The following is a 16,626-nucleotide window of genomic DNA, read 5'->3' on the forward strand; positions in this document are numbered from 1 at the left end:
GGTGGAGGTGACACTTAATCTGCGAATCGCCTCCTTTTCCCTGTGAGATGCAGCTGCTGCTCCATTCGCCAACACCTCTCCCGCTGGAAATTGGTCTTTCTGGGTTGCCACGGTAATCAGATGTGGGTGCCACATCCTGCTCTTTCCTTCTCTTGACTGGTGAAGCTGCAGTGCACAAGTGATGGACCAAAGGATGCTGGGATACCTCCCCACAAGCTTATAATGGTACAATCTGAAGTCAAGGTCACTGGATCGCACTCTCTTTCTGTGCGAGCGTGTGCGAGCGTGTGCTTGCGTGCGTGCGTGCGTGTGTGTTTCCTGCTCCGCCTCAGCTTAACCCTGTGATGAAGGGTTATCCTCTCGGGCAGGTGCTTCTGGTTTCGTGTTTGTGTCTCCATCCTATATCGGGCCTCCCTGACCGAGCTGGAAGGCAGAGGTGTGAAATCACTCAACACTAGACACACAAACACATCTTGCTTGTGTGTGTGCTTATGGAAGGATCAGTGGCAGAGAATGTGTTTAGTATTTAAACCACGTACAGTCTTTGCATGGTATTGCTTTTCTTTTTGCTCGTTTACTAGAAAAACGTTCACCTTTTGGGCAGTCATAAAAATAGCCCTTCAAGTGGGGCGTGTGTGATCACAGGATGTATTTGGCTGCAGTGCAAGAGTGTTTATAGTCCACGCCTAAGATCTCCAGGCAGAAATGGCAGGGTCATGCAGCACATGTGCACACATGCTGCTGCTGCTGCTGCTTCTCCTTCAGGATCACAGGGATTCACCTGCAGGACACACACACGACACCTTTGATACTCAGCCCTTTCAAGCCACTTCCTCCTTAGAAAAACGAGCCTTTCTGGCTGTGTTATTGCTGCATCCTTCTGACCACATTCTTGGGATCCACTCATGGACTAGTGTTTTACACCGGCTTGGATTTCCTTCATGTTGCCGTGGTGTCACCTGACAGCAGCAGTCTTGCTCAGCTCTGGTCCTTATTGTTGCTAAGCAAGAAGAATAAATTTGTCTATGTAGTAGCTGTTGATCTTTTTGTAGGAGAATGTAGGATGGCAGCAAAATGTGGAAATGCATTTCTACTCTTTAATTTATCTACGTGTGTGTACATTAATTCCTGTAATCTTAAGACGGTATAGTAAGAGTAAGTGTATAATTGTGTAACAGTGTATTGTTCCAAAATAATGCTTTTTCAAAAATGATGTATTTGTATTTGATTTCATTAACAAGTCATCCTCACTTCATCTGTATGTAATATTGACCTGCTGGCTTTCATAATAGTTATGTGTACATCTGCCGATTTCACGAACTTTCAGGGCTTCTTGTCACTTGACCACTGTGACTGCCCCCCTTCCCCCTTCTCCTTCCTTCTCTTTTCTGTTACGCAACAGGAAGTGTATCCACAAACACTGACATCAACAATATCCACACAGGCTATTTCTGTCGTCCTCCTGTTGACTAAACACGGTCCTCCCATATTTAGTTTGAAGTTAATTCAAAAAGTTATTTGACAATCATAACCCTGAGGAAAAAAATCAGGGGAGTCCAGTCTCCTTGGGAAAGCTTACTCCTTAAAACTGACTTTCACATCATCAGAAAGCTTGGTGTCGAAGTTTAGTTTAAGCTCACCCAGCTTTTGCTCTCCCTTCCCCAGTGCGAGGATGTCGTCCAGGGAAGATTGTCCAGATGACGGAGGCGGAGGTCCGCGGCCTCTGCATCAAGTCCCGGGAGATCTTCCTCAGTCAGCCAATCCTTCTGGAGCTGGAGGCTCCTCTCAAAATCTGTGGTCAGTACTATCAAGAACAGCAAAGGCACAAATAGTATAGAGTGTGATGCCTATTGCAAATAAACAAACAGATATAACAATGCTTATTATTACTGGAGAACGTTCCTCTTTGCCTTCTGGATCAAAGTGTTCCCCTCTGCTCCCAACCCCAGGTGACATCCACGGACAGTACACAGACCTGCTGAGGCTCTTCGAGTATGGCGGCTTTCCTCCGGAGGCTAACTACCTGTTTCTAGGAGACTACGTGGACAGAGGGAAGCAGTCTCTGGAGACCATCTGCCTGCTGCTGGCATACAAGATCAAATACCCCGAGAACTTCTTCCTGCTCAGGGGCAACCACGAGTGTGCCTCCATCAACCGTATCTACGGCTTCTATGACGAGTGTGAGCATCCTGCTCTCATAGTTACACTTTTTATTTCCTCTTAAGTTCTTTGTGGTGGCTGCCGTTCCATTGTGCGTGATTTAACACACAAACACTTTTGAGTGAAACAAAAGTGGTGATCAGGAAGCAGGCAGGCAAAAATGGTAATTTGATGGTTCATGTTCCCAATCCTATCCCCCCCCCCCCCCTTTTTTTTCTAGATATTTGAATTGTTTCACTATAAAATAGAAATGTAAAATTAAATGAGTGAAAGTAACTCATAAATAGAGCTCCTACTAATTCCCCTATTAACTGCATTTTATTTTATTTTTATTTATTTATTCTTTAAAGGGGTCCTGAGGCCACTTCCTGCCACTTGAACTGGTCTTGCAGGCTTTCATGAAGGAAAGTGTTTCCATGCAAATGCCACAATAACAGAGTATTTTGTGACAGATGACAGTTTTAATAGAGTCAGATGTCTCTCCAGTGAGTCGCTCATCCCACGGATGGAGTCCCTTGGTCACGGTGTTGGAAGGCAGCTAGAGATGGTAGTACTTGTTATGCTGCACAGTGGCAGACGAACCAGTTCACTCAGTTTGATGGAGAGCGCAGCGGGATTTAAGGAGGTTTAAAAAAATGGCATTCAATTCTCATCATTACTTTAAGTAAGTCAGTAAGCTGCCTCCATATTAGCCTCCGATAGCCAGTGTTTTCATTCCAACAGCAGCACCTGATGAGTAGTCACAAAGGTAGTTTTTTGTTACAAATTTTGTGTAAAGTGTACATTCAAATCTCAGATTTCCTTAAGCACAGTAGTCCTTTTACCCAAATGAAGGAAAGAAGGGACTACTTGTCTGTGAAAGCTTTTCAGCATTGAGATGGAAAAATGTTGTTACTGCAAGCAGATCTGCTGGCTTGCAAGCACTGCTCTTGGTTGACGGGCACTTGTAAACCAATAAAAATCAAAAATCGTCTGTGTCTTCCAGTGTAAAGAGGACTGTCTTAAATCTATTAAACTGGAGGCGGAGCTGGAAAACCTTTGAAACAGCCTTATATGGTCGTGCTGACACTGTCGTGTTGATGTTACAGGTAAACGCAGATTTAACATCAAACTGTGGAAAACTTTCACCGACTGCTTCAACTGCCTGCCCATCGCCGCCATCGTGGATGAGAAGATCTTCTGCTGTCACGGAGGTATTCATATTGAAACAATGTAACTACTGTTTAGTCTCCAGATTATTGCTACTTTGAAAAATACTTTAGAAAGCCCCGTTAGGAACCAGGCAGCTTTTGGGGGTAGTGGAAGGTTGAGCATATAGATGTGGAAAGACCCTCAAATATTCAGTCTTTGCATTAGTGTCACTGTGGACAATCCTACTCCATGAACATTACATGCAGGGTCCCACAGGGCTGAGTACTTGGACTTGCTGTATTTTGTTTTATCGTTTGCCACTCGGTCAGGTAAGCCAGAACAAGGCTTATGCTGATTGCTTGTTTATGCTCTGTTCAGTCAAAGGAAACACAGACAACTAGATTCTCTGCATTCCTGCATCATTGGCTTTAAGAGCTGGTGGCTTTAAATGCCTTCAACTGAAATAAGACAAAACTAAAATCCAGTCTTGCTTGGTACAATTAGAAATACTCCAACTAGTTGTGAACAGCTTATTTTTGTAGGTCATTGTGTGCATGGCAAAATGATGCAGCGGGGACAAACTTCCTCTTACATTTAGATCATCACAATCTGTTCCCCATTTGGCATTTACAAGCCTGCCCTTATAGACGGGCTTCTGTATAATGTTTTGTCATGTTTTATCATTGTAACAACTCTTTAGTGTGACACTCTTATTTGGTCCTTGGGGCTTTGTGAAGACTGTGGGTCAGCACTGAGCTCTTCTCACATCACTTACCCAAAATGAAAGATAAAGTCCACGGCTCTCGTGAGCTTCTGGTATTTCTGGTTTACTAATCGGATGTGAAGTAAATGGTTCAAAACAAGTTTTGGCTGCGCTGATATGAGTTAATACCTCCATCCTCGCAGGAGTAGAGATTGAAGAGATTTACCCAAGGGTGTTTGTGTCGCCCACAGGCCTCTCTCCTGACCTGCAGTCTATGGAGCAGATTAGGCGCATCATGAGACCCACAGACGTGCCAGATACAGGTAGGTCAGCACACTCTCACACAGCAGGCCATTTTCTCTTCTTCTCTCTTTTGTCAGAGGAACTAATAACCCTCTGATGATTACTTTTACCCAGTGTGAAATGGACAGGTGTACATGCAGTGGATACACAACTTAAACTGACCCGCATGTGAGCCTTTTTACTGTTGTTTCTCCCGTACTAAACAGTCTAAAGGTACAAGTATATCTGGGATTTACATAAGCACATGATCACTTAAATCACACATTTAAACATGAGCAGAAGAGTTTCAGTAACATGTGTGTCTATATGCACATCAGCTACAGGGATTGATATGTTTGAACTGATGTATGACACGCACATTTAAACAGGTAACTTAAAATAACAAGGATTCAATTCAATTCAGTTTTATTTATATAGCGCCAAATCACAAAAACAGTCACCTCAAGCCGCTTTATATTGTAAGGTAGACCCTACAATAATACATACAGAGAAAAACCCAACAATCATGTGACCCCCTATGAGCAAGGAAAAACTCCCCTTTAACAGGAAGAAACCTCCGGCAGAACCAGGCTCAGGGAGGGGCGGGGCCATTTGCTGCGACCGCTTGGGGTGAGAGAAGGAAGATGGGATAAAGACATGCTGTGGAAGAGAGACAGAGGTTAATGACAGATATGATTCAATGCAGAGAGGTCTATTAACACATGTTGAGTGAGAAAGGTGACTGAAAAGGAAAAACTCAATGCATCATAGGAATCCCCCAGCAGCCTACACCTATTGCAGCGTAACTAAGGGAGGATTCAGGGTCACCTGATCCAGCCCTAACTATATGCTTTAGCAAAAACGTAAGTTTTAAGCCTAATCTTAAAAGCAGAGATGGTGTCTGTCTCCCAAATCCAAACTGGTTCCATAGACGAGGGGCCTGAAAACTGAAGGCTGCCTCCCATTCTACTTTTACACGAAAGCAGGCTGATGTCAGACTCACTGGATGTTTGGAGCCATTAACACAAAAAGCTGTGTTGCTTCAGGAGGAAAAATGAATGAGGGAAATGTTTAGACTTGGTAGTGTTTTCCAGTAAACACTGAGATGTCAGCTCTGGCCTTGTTTGGGTTTTTGTTTTCATTCACTTAAATAAAAGGATTTCCACTCTATTAATAGAGAAAAGTATCAACTGTTGCATAAAAATGCAGCTAAATGCAGGAAATCGCCAACACCTACACTGGACACTATTTATTTATTTCTGCATTTCTGCACAAAGTGCAGTGACAGCCTGTTGAAGAAGCAGTCTTCCTAAAGGTCAGAGCTTCATCAAGCTTCATAAATAACCCTCAGGATATGACTGCTTGCTCTTAGCCCTCACTTTTCTGTTGCTTTATTTCTCAGTAGAGATTCTGCCACTGCTGATAAACACAGCACTGATTAAGGTCCCTGTAATCCAGTTAATGTCTGAATATTCTCTGGTCTTCATGTCAGGTCTGATCAGATCTGCTGGCATTCATCTATCATCATCACCTCATGCTCTTTGTGCTGCAGCTCTCGTTTCAGTAACTCTTTAGCTAGACTTGGGTTCAGAGTTTTTCAGAACACATGAGGCTGAGTCTCGGTGGTGGTGAGCCAAGGCAAGCAAAGCTTCTTTTTGTGCCTTTGCCCCCCTCCTCATTAAAGCTGCTGCCTCTTGTCCTTTTAAGGCAACCAGTGTTCAGACCCTGGCAGCGGCTGTCTCTCAGATCCTCTTATGGTCTTTCAGGGTGACTCTGTGTGTCTGGATGAGACATTCAGACTATAAATGTGACAAAAAGTTGACTTCTGTGGTCTAAGAGAGGCTGGATTCAGAATGAAGATGAATGTGTGGCAGCTGAGATGTTTCACATTGTGAATTATCCTCTCCAGGCCTGCTGTGCGACTTGCTCTGGTCTGACCCGGACAAGGACGTCCAGGGCTGGGGAGAGAACGACCGCGGCGTCTCCTTTACCTTTGGAGCTGATGTGGTCAGCAAGTTCCTCAATCGCCATGATCTGGATCTCATCTGTAGAGCCCACCAGGTAACATGCACATCGACTTGGTATAAAAATCATTAAACCGCACAGAAAACAAACGCTCTATCCAAGAAACTTCTGGAAATGCATATCCATTAGCAACATGTGCCTCAGCTTTCAATATCTGCATAAAGTACTATAGTACTTTAAATCTGATCATGATTATGATGAGTGTTTGTATGAGGGCAGTGCCAGTTGTTCACCTTCAGGTATCTGTGTGTCTGGCACCCCCAGGTGGTAGAAGATGGTTATGAGTTCTTTGCCAAGCGGCAGCTTGTGACGCTCTTCTCAGCTCCCAACTACTGTGGAGAGTTCGACAACGCTGGTGGCATGATGAGCGTGGATGAAACCCTGATGTGCTCCTTTCAGGTATGATGACATAATACTGAATGCCAAACATGGATATAATCTGTGGTTACATCTGAGAAGCCCCGTTAGGAAGCACAGTAAAAATCATAATGTCTTCTCATCCATCCATCCTGTGCTTTTCATCCCTGTTTAATGAGTAATCAATAATTATATTAGAAGTGATGGTTAAACACAGCCAGTGAGCAGAGACAAAAGTTGAGATCACACTATGGTGCTAAATGATTCAAAGCAATTTTATTGATGTTTCCTGCTTTGCACCGTATGACTGAATAAATGACATTATCTGCAGAATTAAACACATCCACAGAATCCCCCAAACTCCAGCAACCTACCGAGGAGCTAACTGGAATATAATTGCAATATACATAGCTGTGCAAAAGTGTGGAGTCAACACTCATTTCTGTATATTTTGTTTCTAAGAAGTCAGGCTTTCCTGTTAGTTTTTTTTTCTCAAAGATATTTTTATTGAGTTGAAGCAACAAAGAAAAGCAAATACACGCAGAATTGACAAACACCAAACAAGCAAGTTTCACAGCGACTGTTAAAACTGAAATATCAGAATACAGATTAATGACACACTCACATGTCTTATAATTGCTTCCAGCAGTTTATCCCCTACCCACAACACTTAGAACCCCTATCCCTCAGACCAGGAAGGAAAAAACCAAACAAACAAAGCAAGAAAAAAGAAGCAAACAAATAAAAACAACATCGCAGATAAATCAAGAACAAAATAAGAAAAACACACAAACGACTAACAATAAATAAATAAATAAGTAAATAAATAAAAAGAAGAAGAAGGGGGGGGGGGGGTTTACTGAGCAATGCTGGAAGTCGGGTTTGTAGCCTGGAGGCTGGAAAAGTATTTCAGGAATTGCCCCCACACCTTGTAAAACTTACCGCTGTTGTTGCTAATCGCATACCGGATCTTTTCAAGGCTCAGATAGTACATAAGGTCCCTCAGCCACTGAGCCTGGGTGGACAAAGGGGCACCCCTCCATCTTAGGAGGATTGTACGTCTAGCTACAAGGGAGGCGAAGGAGAGCATGCAACGCTGTGACGAGGTCAACCGTGCATCAGCCTCTCCAGTGGTGCCAAAAAGCGCAACTAAAGGATCAGGATCCATATGGTGTCCAACAAGTAGGGATAAGGTCTGAAATATATCTCTCCAGAATCCTTCGAGGCTAGGGCACTTCCAGAACATATGAATAAGGGAAGCCTCCGCACTCCCACACTTATCACAGGTGGGGTCAACGTTCGGATACATACGGGATAGTTTGACTTTGGAGAGATGGAACCTATGCACAACCTTAAATTGTAAAAGACAGTGGCGGGCACATAGGGACGTGGAATTAACTAATTTGAGTATTAAGTCCCATGTATCCATAGACAGGGACTGATTTAAATCTTGTTCCCAGGCCGTTTTAATCCGATCTATCGAAGAACCGTTCATGCTCACCAGCCTGTCATAAATAAGAGAGATAAACCCTTTACGTGTTGGGATTAGGGTGAGGAGCATATCCCCTGGGCTTGCAGCTGGTGCTACCGGAAAGTTTGGAATCTGAGATTGGAGGAAATGTCTGGTCTGCAAATATCTGAAAAAATGTGTACGTGGGAGATTAAATTTTTCAGAAAGCTGGGCAAAAGATGCAAAAGTATTGTCAAAAAATAGATCATTGAAACATGTAATGCCCCTATCATGCCAATCTCGAAATATAGGATCAGATAGTGATGGCTGAAAAAGGGGGTTAGAAAAAATTGGACTTAGAAGGGAGAAACCTGTTAATCCAAAATGCTTCCTCATCTGAGCCCACACCCTCACCGTGTGCCAGACAACTGGGTTATCGATTGTCTTGTTTGGGGGAAGGGGGAGTGAAGATCCAATCAGGGCCAGGACAGAAGAGCCTGTGGGCGAGTTCAACTCCATGAGCACCCAGGATGGGCAATTACCCTTGTTGTGGAAGTAAAGCCAAGATATAATGTAGCGCATGTTTGCTGACCAATAGTAATATCGAAAGTTAGGCAGTGCCAGGCCTCCACGACTCTTGGGTTTTTGGAGTTGAGCCTTGTTCAATCGAGGGCGTTTACCCCTCCATATATAAGATGAGATAATTGAGTCCAAGGAATCAAAGAAGGATTTGGGGATAAATACTGGTAACAATTGGAAGAGATACAAAAATTTAGGAAGTATATTCATTTTGATTGAGTTGATTCTTCCCACCGAAGAGGTGGAGAGAGGGGACCACTGTGCCAGATGTTTTTTTGCATTATTTAACAGAGGAAGGAAGTTCGCTTTGAAGAGACACTTATGTGTCCTTGTAATAATTACACCTAGATATGTAAATTGATTCCCTGCTATTCTAAAGGGGAGGGTAGTATAGTCAAACACTGGTGCCCCTCCATCCACAGGAAACAACTCACTTTTACATAGGTTGAGCTTGTATCCTGAAAACTGGCCAAATTGGCGAAGTATGGATAACATTGCAGGTATAGATATTTTGGGGTTTGAAATAAAAATTAAAAGATCATCGGCATACAAGGATACTTTATGTTCAGCACCTTTCCTCCGGATCCCATTGATCTCCCCACAGCTGCGGAGTGCAATGGCGAGTGGTTCTATAGCCAGATTGAAAAGAAGAGGACTTAAGGGGCATCCCTGACGGGTTCCTCGTTGGAGGTTGAAAGGCCGCGACTGTATGGAATTAGTAAAAACTGAAGCGTTAGGGCACATATATAATAACCTTATCCATGAAATAAATTTCGATCCAAAATTGAATTTATCTAGGATCGTGAATAAATATTTCCACTCTACCCGATCAAATGCCTTCTCCGCATCTAGGGAGAGAATGCACTCAGGACCCTGACTGGAAGGGGTGTATAATACATCCAATAGTCGGCGGATATTGGAATAAGAGTAACAATTCTTAATGAAGCCTGTTTGATCTTCGGATATAACTGAGGGCAAAATATTTTCCAGCCTACGCGCCAAAACCTTGGCCAAAATTTTAGTATCAACATTTAATAGAGAGATTGGCCTAAAGGATGAGCATTCCACAGGATCCTTACCTTTCTTTGGGACAAGAGCAATACTTGCCTCGTAAAAGGATGGCGGAAGTCTACCACACTTCCATGAGTCGGAAAGGGTTAAATGTAGTTGAGGTAAAAGCAAGGGTGAGAATGCTTTGAAAAATTCTACAGGAAAGCCGTCAGGGCCAGGGGATTTCCCAGGCTGCAATGAGGAGATGGCTGCGCTCAGCTCCTCTGGCGTGATGGGTTCATCCAATCTGTTTTTACTATCAGAGGAAAGCATAGGTACATTCAAAGTCTTTAGAAAGTTATCCATTAAAGTGTTTTCCTGCGGGAATTCGGAGGTGTAAAGTTGGGAGTAAAAAGCCCTAAACGTATCATTAATTTTGGAAGGGTCCGAAGTGATATTACCATTAGCCATTCTAATCTTCGTGATATGTTGTTTTGCCTGGAAGCCCCTTAACTGGCTGGCAAGCATCTTACCCGATTTATCGCTATGAATATAAAACAAACTCTTACTCTTCAGGAGCTGACGTTCAATTGAGTGCGTTGAGAGGAGCTCAAATTTAGTCTGAAGCTCCACGCGCTTATTGTATAGGTCTGGGCTTTTTACCTTAGCATAGAGCAGATCTATTTCTTTGATTCGGTTGACTAAATCGAGTCGTTCTATACAGGCCTTCTTCTTCATATTAGCAGTATAGGAAATAACCTGTCCCCTAAGAAAGGCTTTTAGCGTATCCCAAATTATTAAGCTAGAAGTTTCTCCTACGGTATTCGTTTTAAGAAACAAGTTTATTTGTTCTTTCATGAATTCCAGGAAGTTTACATCTGCCAGGAGAGTCGAATTAAAACGCCAGTGTCGTCTGGATTGAGGGATGTCTGGGAAACTCATTGATAGCACAACAGGGGAATGGTCTGATATCACTATGGTCTGGTATTCACAGGATCGGACCCATGGAGTCAGCTGCTTATGAATAAGAAAATAATCGATCCTAGAATAAGTGTGGTGTACCTGTGAGAAAAAAGAATACTCTCTTCTGTGGGGGTGTAGGCAGCGCCAAACATCAGAGACACCACAGTTAGATAAAAAGGATTGGATGAAAAGAGCAGATTTACTGACAGTGCAGGGATTCGGGGAGGATCGGTCTAACACAGGGTCCAGCCAACAGTTGAGGTCACCACCAAGTATAAGAGAATATGAGCTCAGATCAGGCAACAACGAGAAAGCACGCTGGAAGAAAGCTACATTATCAATATTAGGGGCATATATGTTGGCCAACACAACTTTCGTATTACAGAGTTTACCCGAAACAAAAACGTACCGGCCACTCGTATCAGAAATTACATTATGTTCCTCAAAAGGAATATTTTGGTCAATTAGAATAGAAATGCCTCTGGCCTTAGCCTGAAAGGTGGAATGAAAGTGCTGCCCTGCCCATCGGGACATAAGACGAGAGTTATCCGAATCACGGAGATGTGTTTCTTGAAGAAAGACAACAGCTGCTTTAAACTGCTTTATGTGTGAGAGCACCTTCCTTCTTTTAATAGGGTGGTTTAAACCTTTGACATTCCAGCTTACAAAGTTCAAGCGACTACCCATAGTCCTGCACTGGAAATGTAAGAAAACAGGTGCAGCTGAAAACAGAGTACAAAAAAAAATGACAAGCAAGCGACTAAAACCGAGAGTAGAATGGTTCCCGGATCCCCCAACTTGACAAAACAACATAAAACCACCCCGGCTCTGAAGGATGTCTCCCCCCTCCCCCCATTCCCCATCCACCCCCCCACCCACAAGACAGCTGCCAAGGAAAAAAGCAGCAAGCTCTCCAAAACACACATTGTGTACCCTCCAGAACAATAAACTCTTCCTGTCTAACACTAAGAACAGACTTTAGCTCCCATAACGATGATTACAGTAAGCACAACACTCCTCTATGAGCAGTAGAAATTTGTTAAAGCAGTCACCATAGAACCACAACAGAACCAATGATCAACTTTGGGGACAATAGAAGCAATGAGATATGAATAGCCCCCCAGCTAGTAAATAGCAGAGAAGAAGGGGGGGGAAAAAAAAAAGAAAAAAGGAAGAGACGTCGGTAATGCCTGGATATGAACGAAAGTCCTTCCACATCCCAGGAGACGAAGATAGCCAGGACAATCTACTCACAGGGCTGACCCGCGGACAAACGTCAACACCAGATAAGCAGGCTCTCAGGGTGATTCAGCTGTAGCGGGTAGGCCGTCCAAGTACCTCCTCGCTTCATCGGCCGAATGAAGCCAGCGTCTTGCGCCGTCAGGAGACGTGATGCGAAGTCGTGCAGGATACAGCAGAGCGGGCTTGAGACCCCGTTTGTACAGCTCGGACATCACTTCCCGGTACTCCACTCGCTTGCTCAAAACTTCCGGGCAGTAATCCTCCACCACGCGGATCTGCCGACCATGGTATTCTAGTGTCCCTCCTCGCCCGGCCTCCCGGATAAGAAAGTCCTTTACCTGGTACCGATGAAGGCGTATAATTACGGGTCGCGGTCTCTGACCTGGGGCTGGCTTAGCGGCAGGTATACGGTGGGCCCTGTCGATCTCCGGGCGGGTCGGGAGCCTCTCCTTCCCGAAAATCTCGCAGAGCAAACCTGCAAAGAATTCTGTGGGATGCCCACCTTCAACGCCCTCCTCGAGTCCCAGGATACGCAGGTTCTGGCACCTACTTCGGCTATCTAAGTCCGTAACTTTAGCCAGAAGTTTAGTGTTGGAGTCGCTGAGATTGGAACAAACGTCCTCGAGATCTCTAACCCGCTGGCTTAAGTCGTCCGCTGCTAGCTCTAGAGATCCGAGCCGCTGGCCATGGTCTTCCACCGCAGAGCGGACTTCGTCAAACTTCGACTCCAGTAGACTAAAAGATGTTTTGAAGGGAGGAGATGGCCGCCATGTTCAGCTTAGGTGCGTCGTCCTCCTTTTCTGCCGCTTTAGTGCGTTTCGAGGCCATGTTAGAACGAGGAAAAACCAATTTCGGAGACCGTAAAATAAAACGTACGCAGTTCAATAGTTTTGTTGTGAATTGGCTGGTTTAGGAGTGGAAAAGGTAAAAAAGTTAGCGGAGCAGTCTTCTCTACCTGCTACATCCCCCTAGCGACCGGAAGTCCTTTCCTGTTAGTTTTTAAGTGTTCATGAGCGATAGTTATCCAGTTTACTTTTTTAAAATTTAGTTCTGATTTTTAGTCCAGTTCTTATATCTGACCATCTTCAGAGGAAGGTTTGTCTTTTGAGCCGTTTCAACACTGACCTTTGAATCATTCAAACAGCCAGCTTGAACTTGTAGGCACGTTGTCACTAACGGCCAAAACGGAACCCACCCGAGGGATTAATAAAGTTCTATCTTATCTTATCTTAAAACACGTGGCAGGATGTCCTTAAAGGAGCCTGGAGAAGTTTTCCTGAAAACTAAAGAAATTACAAGAAGCTTCAGGCTGTGTTGAACCATAAAGATGTTCATACAAATGTTGACTTTTTCATGTTTTTCATCTTGAAAAAATAGTTTTTCACATTGATCATCGTTCATCTGGGACAATCTAAAAATCCTATAGTGTCGTGGTTAGCGCCATCACCTCACTGCAGGAAAGTTGAAGCTAACGCTGCTCTGTTTGCGTGTTGTAGATCCTGAAGCCGTCTGAGAAGAAGGCCAAGTACCAGTATGGAGGGATGAACTCCGGTCGACCCGTCACTCCTCCCCGCACAGCCCAACCTCCAAAGAAACGATGAAGCAGAGGCACGGAGACGTCAACCACCGTTTCGTGTTTCACCACACAGAATAAGTAAAGGCAACACTTGGCAGAAGAGGAGCGGATCAGTGCAACTCTTTTAAAAGACACACCCAAATCAGACTTTCATTTGCATCCTTATTTTTCATCCCCTGAACTGCTGTCACCCTTCTTCCTCCGTGCACCCCCCCAGCCCCCCTGCATCTGTGTAACATTTTTAAAACAAAGTGTTAAGAGAAATGAGAAAACAATACAAGGGGTCATTCTGCAGCATATCGGAGTGCTTTTTTTGTTTTTGTTTTGTCCGTGTCGTTTTTCTTCTCCTTTTTTTGAGAACAGAATGACTGCTAATTTAGTTTACCACATCTCCTTACCCCCCCTGCCTGTACAGACACAACAGGTATTAATGGCAACTGCTGGGTTTTCAATAAATAATACAGGGAAGAAATGTTTGCAGGCTCTGTGTGGTTCTTGAAGTCTAACCAGCTCACGAGAGAGCCCATTAAACTCTCAAAGGGACACAAACACCACAACAAGGGAGAGATCCTCAAATTTAATATATCGGTGAATTCAAAGTTACAGCGATAGTCTATCTCGTTGGCTTAGCCAGGCTAAGGCTAACTTTTAAACTGATCTGATAATGTCTCCTGCTAAACTGGTTCTTCTAACACAGATTCTGTTTATTTTTAAAGAACAATGAGCTCATTTTTCTGCAAGTAAAGGCTTCTCTCAAGTATGAGGAACCCAAGTTTGTCTGGTATGCCACTTCTTTATCTGAAAGTTGAATTGTTGCTCGTCCTGGACTATAAAACCTTTACAGAAATATAAATATGCCTTTATTTTATTTCAGCCGTTAAAGTCAGCTCAATCTGAACGTTATCCATGAAACAAAGAACTGGTTTGTTTGTTTCAACTATTTCAGCTGAGTAAGGCATTCTTTTAAAGCCACATGTTAAACTATACCACCGAGGCCCACAGATATAATCTGACCTGGGGCCCGTTCTTCGTACGTCGCTCACTACATCCAAGATCAAATGACACATCCAAGACCAAACCATCGCGCTAACCGTGAGCTCGCTAATCCGGTTCCCCGAACACACCTGTTGTTGACGATTAGTACAGCTGGACGCAGTAATGTGACATCACTGGGTGTCGTAAAAGGGGCTACGCATCGATAGTAGAAACATTGATCGGCAACCCGCTGATTGGTCGGCGAAAATGTCGAAGGGGCGCGCTCGGTATTTTCCGGCAGCAGAGCAAGAACTCTTGATTGAGGGATTTCAGGAGTTTCAGAGTTTAATTAAAACGCAAGGGAACACTGCAAAGGCTGCAAAAGCAAGGAGAGAGGGCTGGCAGAAAGTTGCTGACAAATTAAACTCGTAAGTAATTTAATAATAACAATAATAATGGAGTGGGTTTATATAGCGCTTTTCAAGGCACCCAAAGCGCATGACAATACCACTATTCATTCACTTTATTATTTATTCATAGATTTATTATATTACACTATATTATCCAATATTGTATTACATTATATTATATTGTTATATTATATCCCCTTTCACATTAGAGCCACAACAGGACCCACTAGAACATGGGAACAAGTAAAAGTGAAATATAAGAATATTCTACAGAATGGTAATATTTATCACTTATATTGCTTTTCGTCTCTTGGAAAGAGACCCTGAAATAATCTGTTTGTTTGTTCATAACAGCAACCAAGAAAAGGGCAGAGGAAAAAAAAGACAGGTGGTGGTCCTGCACCCCCTCGTCAACAAGTTGGTTAAGTGAATAATACCCTCACGGGAATATCGATATCTCTCAATGAGCACACTGTCGCGCTGAGCTAAAGGATCCTGTCTGTCCCGCAATATACGCTGAATTCTGAGGACTCTCCTTATCAATCTTGCACCTTCCGCAATGGGTGGCTCGCGTATACGGACAGGACATGGCTGCGACAGACTTCCCAAATCCACCTTCGCTTTTATAGCCGTGGTCTCTCATCTTGATTACACGAAGTGATTTGCAATTACTACTCTAAAATATGAATTACATCTGTAATAATCACATACATGTAATAGAATGTTAATAGTTCATTTCCCTTTTTTAGGAAATGACCTGTATGTATCTGTGTGACATCAATAAAAGGATCAGGTGCTGCATTATCTTTAGTTACATTGATGTTATTTATTTATGGTGAAACAGTGGTGGAATATCGCTGTTGCTTTCGTATAAATGAAGCGGACATACCTGCGTGGCCGCGATCTAATCCTGTTTACATAAAGTAAACCTGCTCCCGAGCAGGTTTACGCTTACGGCTCTGTTGCTATGACAGCAAGTCCCGGATGAGCTTCGGGGAACCGAACGATCCAAGATCAGGCGAAATCGTCAACAATCAAATCCAGCTAACTTACTTAGCGAGGTACGAAGAACAGGCCCCTGCTCTACTTTAATCCTCAATCTGAAAGACTTGAGATGCTAAAATGTAAATAAAAAGATGACTTTTTTTCAAATCTCACAAACCCTTATTTTATTATTATAACAGAAACCGCATTGGACATGTTAGCATTGTGATCTGAGAAAATGAAGCATTTTAAGAAGAAGAATGCCTCCTTTTGAATTTAATGGCAGCAATATTATCTCAATCGTTTGGTTAGCTTACCGCTGTGTAGCATCCCTTTTTTATTCTGCATGTCTGGAAACATGTTGAAGACCAGCTGCTGGGCTTTTTGCCTCGGTGAGAGAAGATGGTGGTGTTTCTGGATCATTTTTACACATGACTCCTTTGCATGACAGAGCTTTAACCTGCATTTGTGGGTGGAATCACTGAACACTGAAGCCCTGAGCCCACGCAGAGATTTCCCTGATGGAGTCAGGCCTGTTTTTAATGAATTGTCTGTGGGCCAGAAGAGCAGACATCCAATATTGGTTTTTGACCTTGTTCCTTTTGATATTATGTTCTGTAGACTATATTCAGTCTTTAAAATTTTAGACTGAGGAATTTTATTCTAAAATTATTCCACAATTTGTACACATTTTGGTGAACGTCCCTGCCATCTTTACTTCTGAGAAGCTTTGGACTTTTTTTTTTTTTTTTAACCGTTTAAGAGAAGCAATCATGTTACTTACATGTTCCCAAAGAAA

General features: G+C 43.3%; 1 protein-coding gene across 1 annotated transcript in view; it reads left to right on the forward strand.

The window, feature by feature from the left end:
• Positions 1-13,934, forward strand: part of LOC146715322 (serine/threonine-protein phosphatase PP1-beta catalytic subunit) — a 32,531-nt gene extending 18,597 nt beyond the window's left edge. Inside the window, exons 2-8 of the mRNA XM_085451726.1 lie at positions 1,666-1,797; positions 1,950-2,180; positions 3,249-3,353; positions 4,246-4,317; positions 6,186-6,337; positions 6,566-6,700; positions 13,379-13,934. Coding sequence (XP_085307852.1) covers positions 1,666-1,797; positions 1,950-2,180; positions 3,249-3,353; positions 4,246-4,317; positions 6,186-6,337; positions 6,566-6,700; positions 13,379-13,483 — 932 coding nt within the window. The 3' untranslated portion in view covers positions 13,484-13,934. The remainder of the gene's footprint in view (positions 1-1,665; positions 1,798-1,949; positions 2,181-3,248; positions 3,354-4,245; positions 4,318-6,185; positions 6,338-6,565; positions 6,701-13,378) is intronic.
• Positions 13,935-16,626: the final 2,692 nt, after the last annotated feature.

This window comes from Copadichromis virginalis, linkage group LG3 (genome assembly GCF_057382275.1).
Source record: "Copadichromis virginalis isolate Kocher_CV1m ecotype Utaka linkage group LG3, C_Virginalis_male_GT1.1, whole genome shotgun sequence".
In the NCBI taxonomy this organism is placed as follows: Eukaryota; Metazoa; Chordata; class Actinopteri; order Cichliformes; family Cichlidae; genus Copadichromis; species Copadichromis virginalis.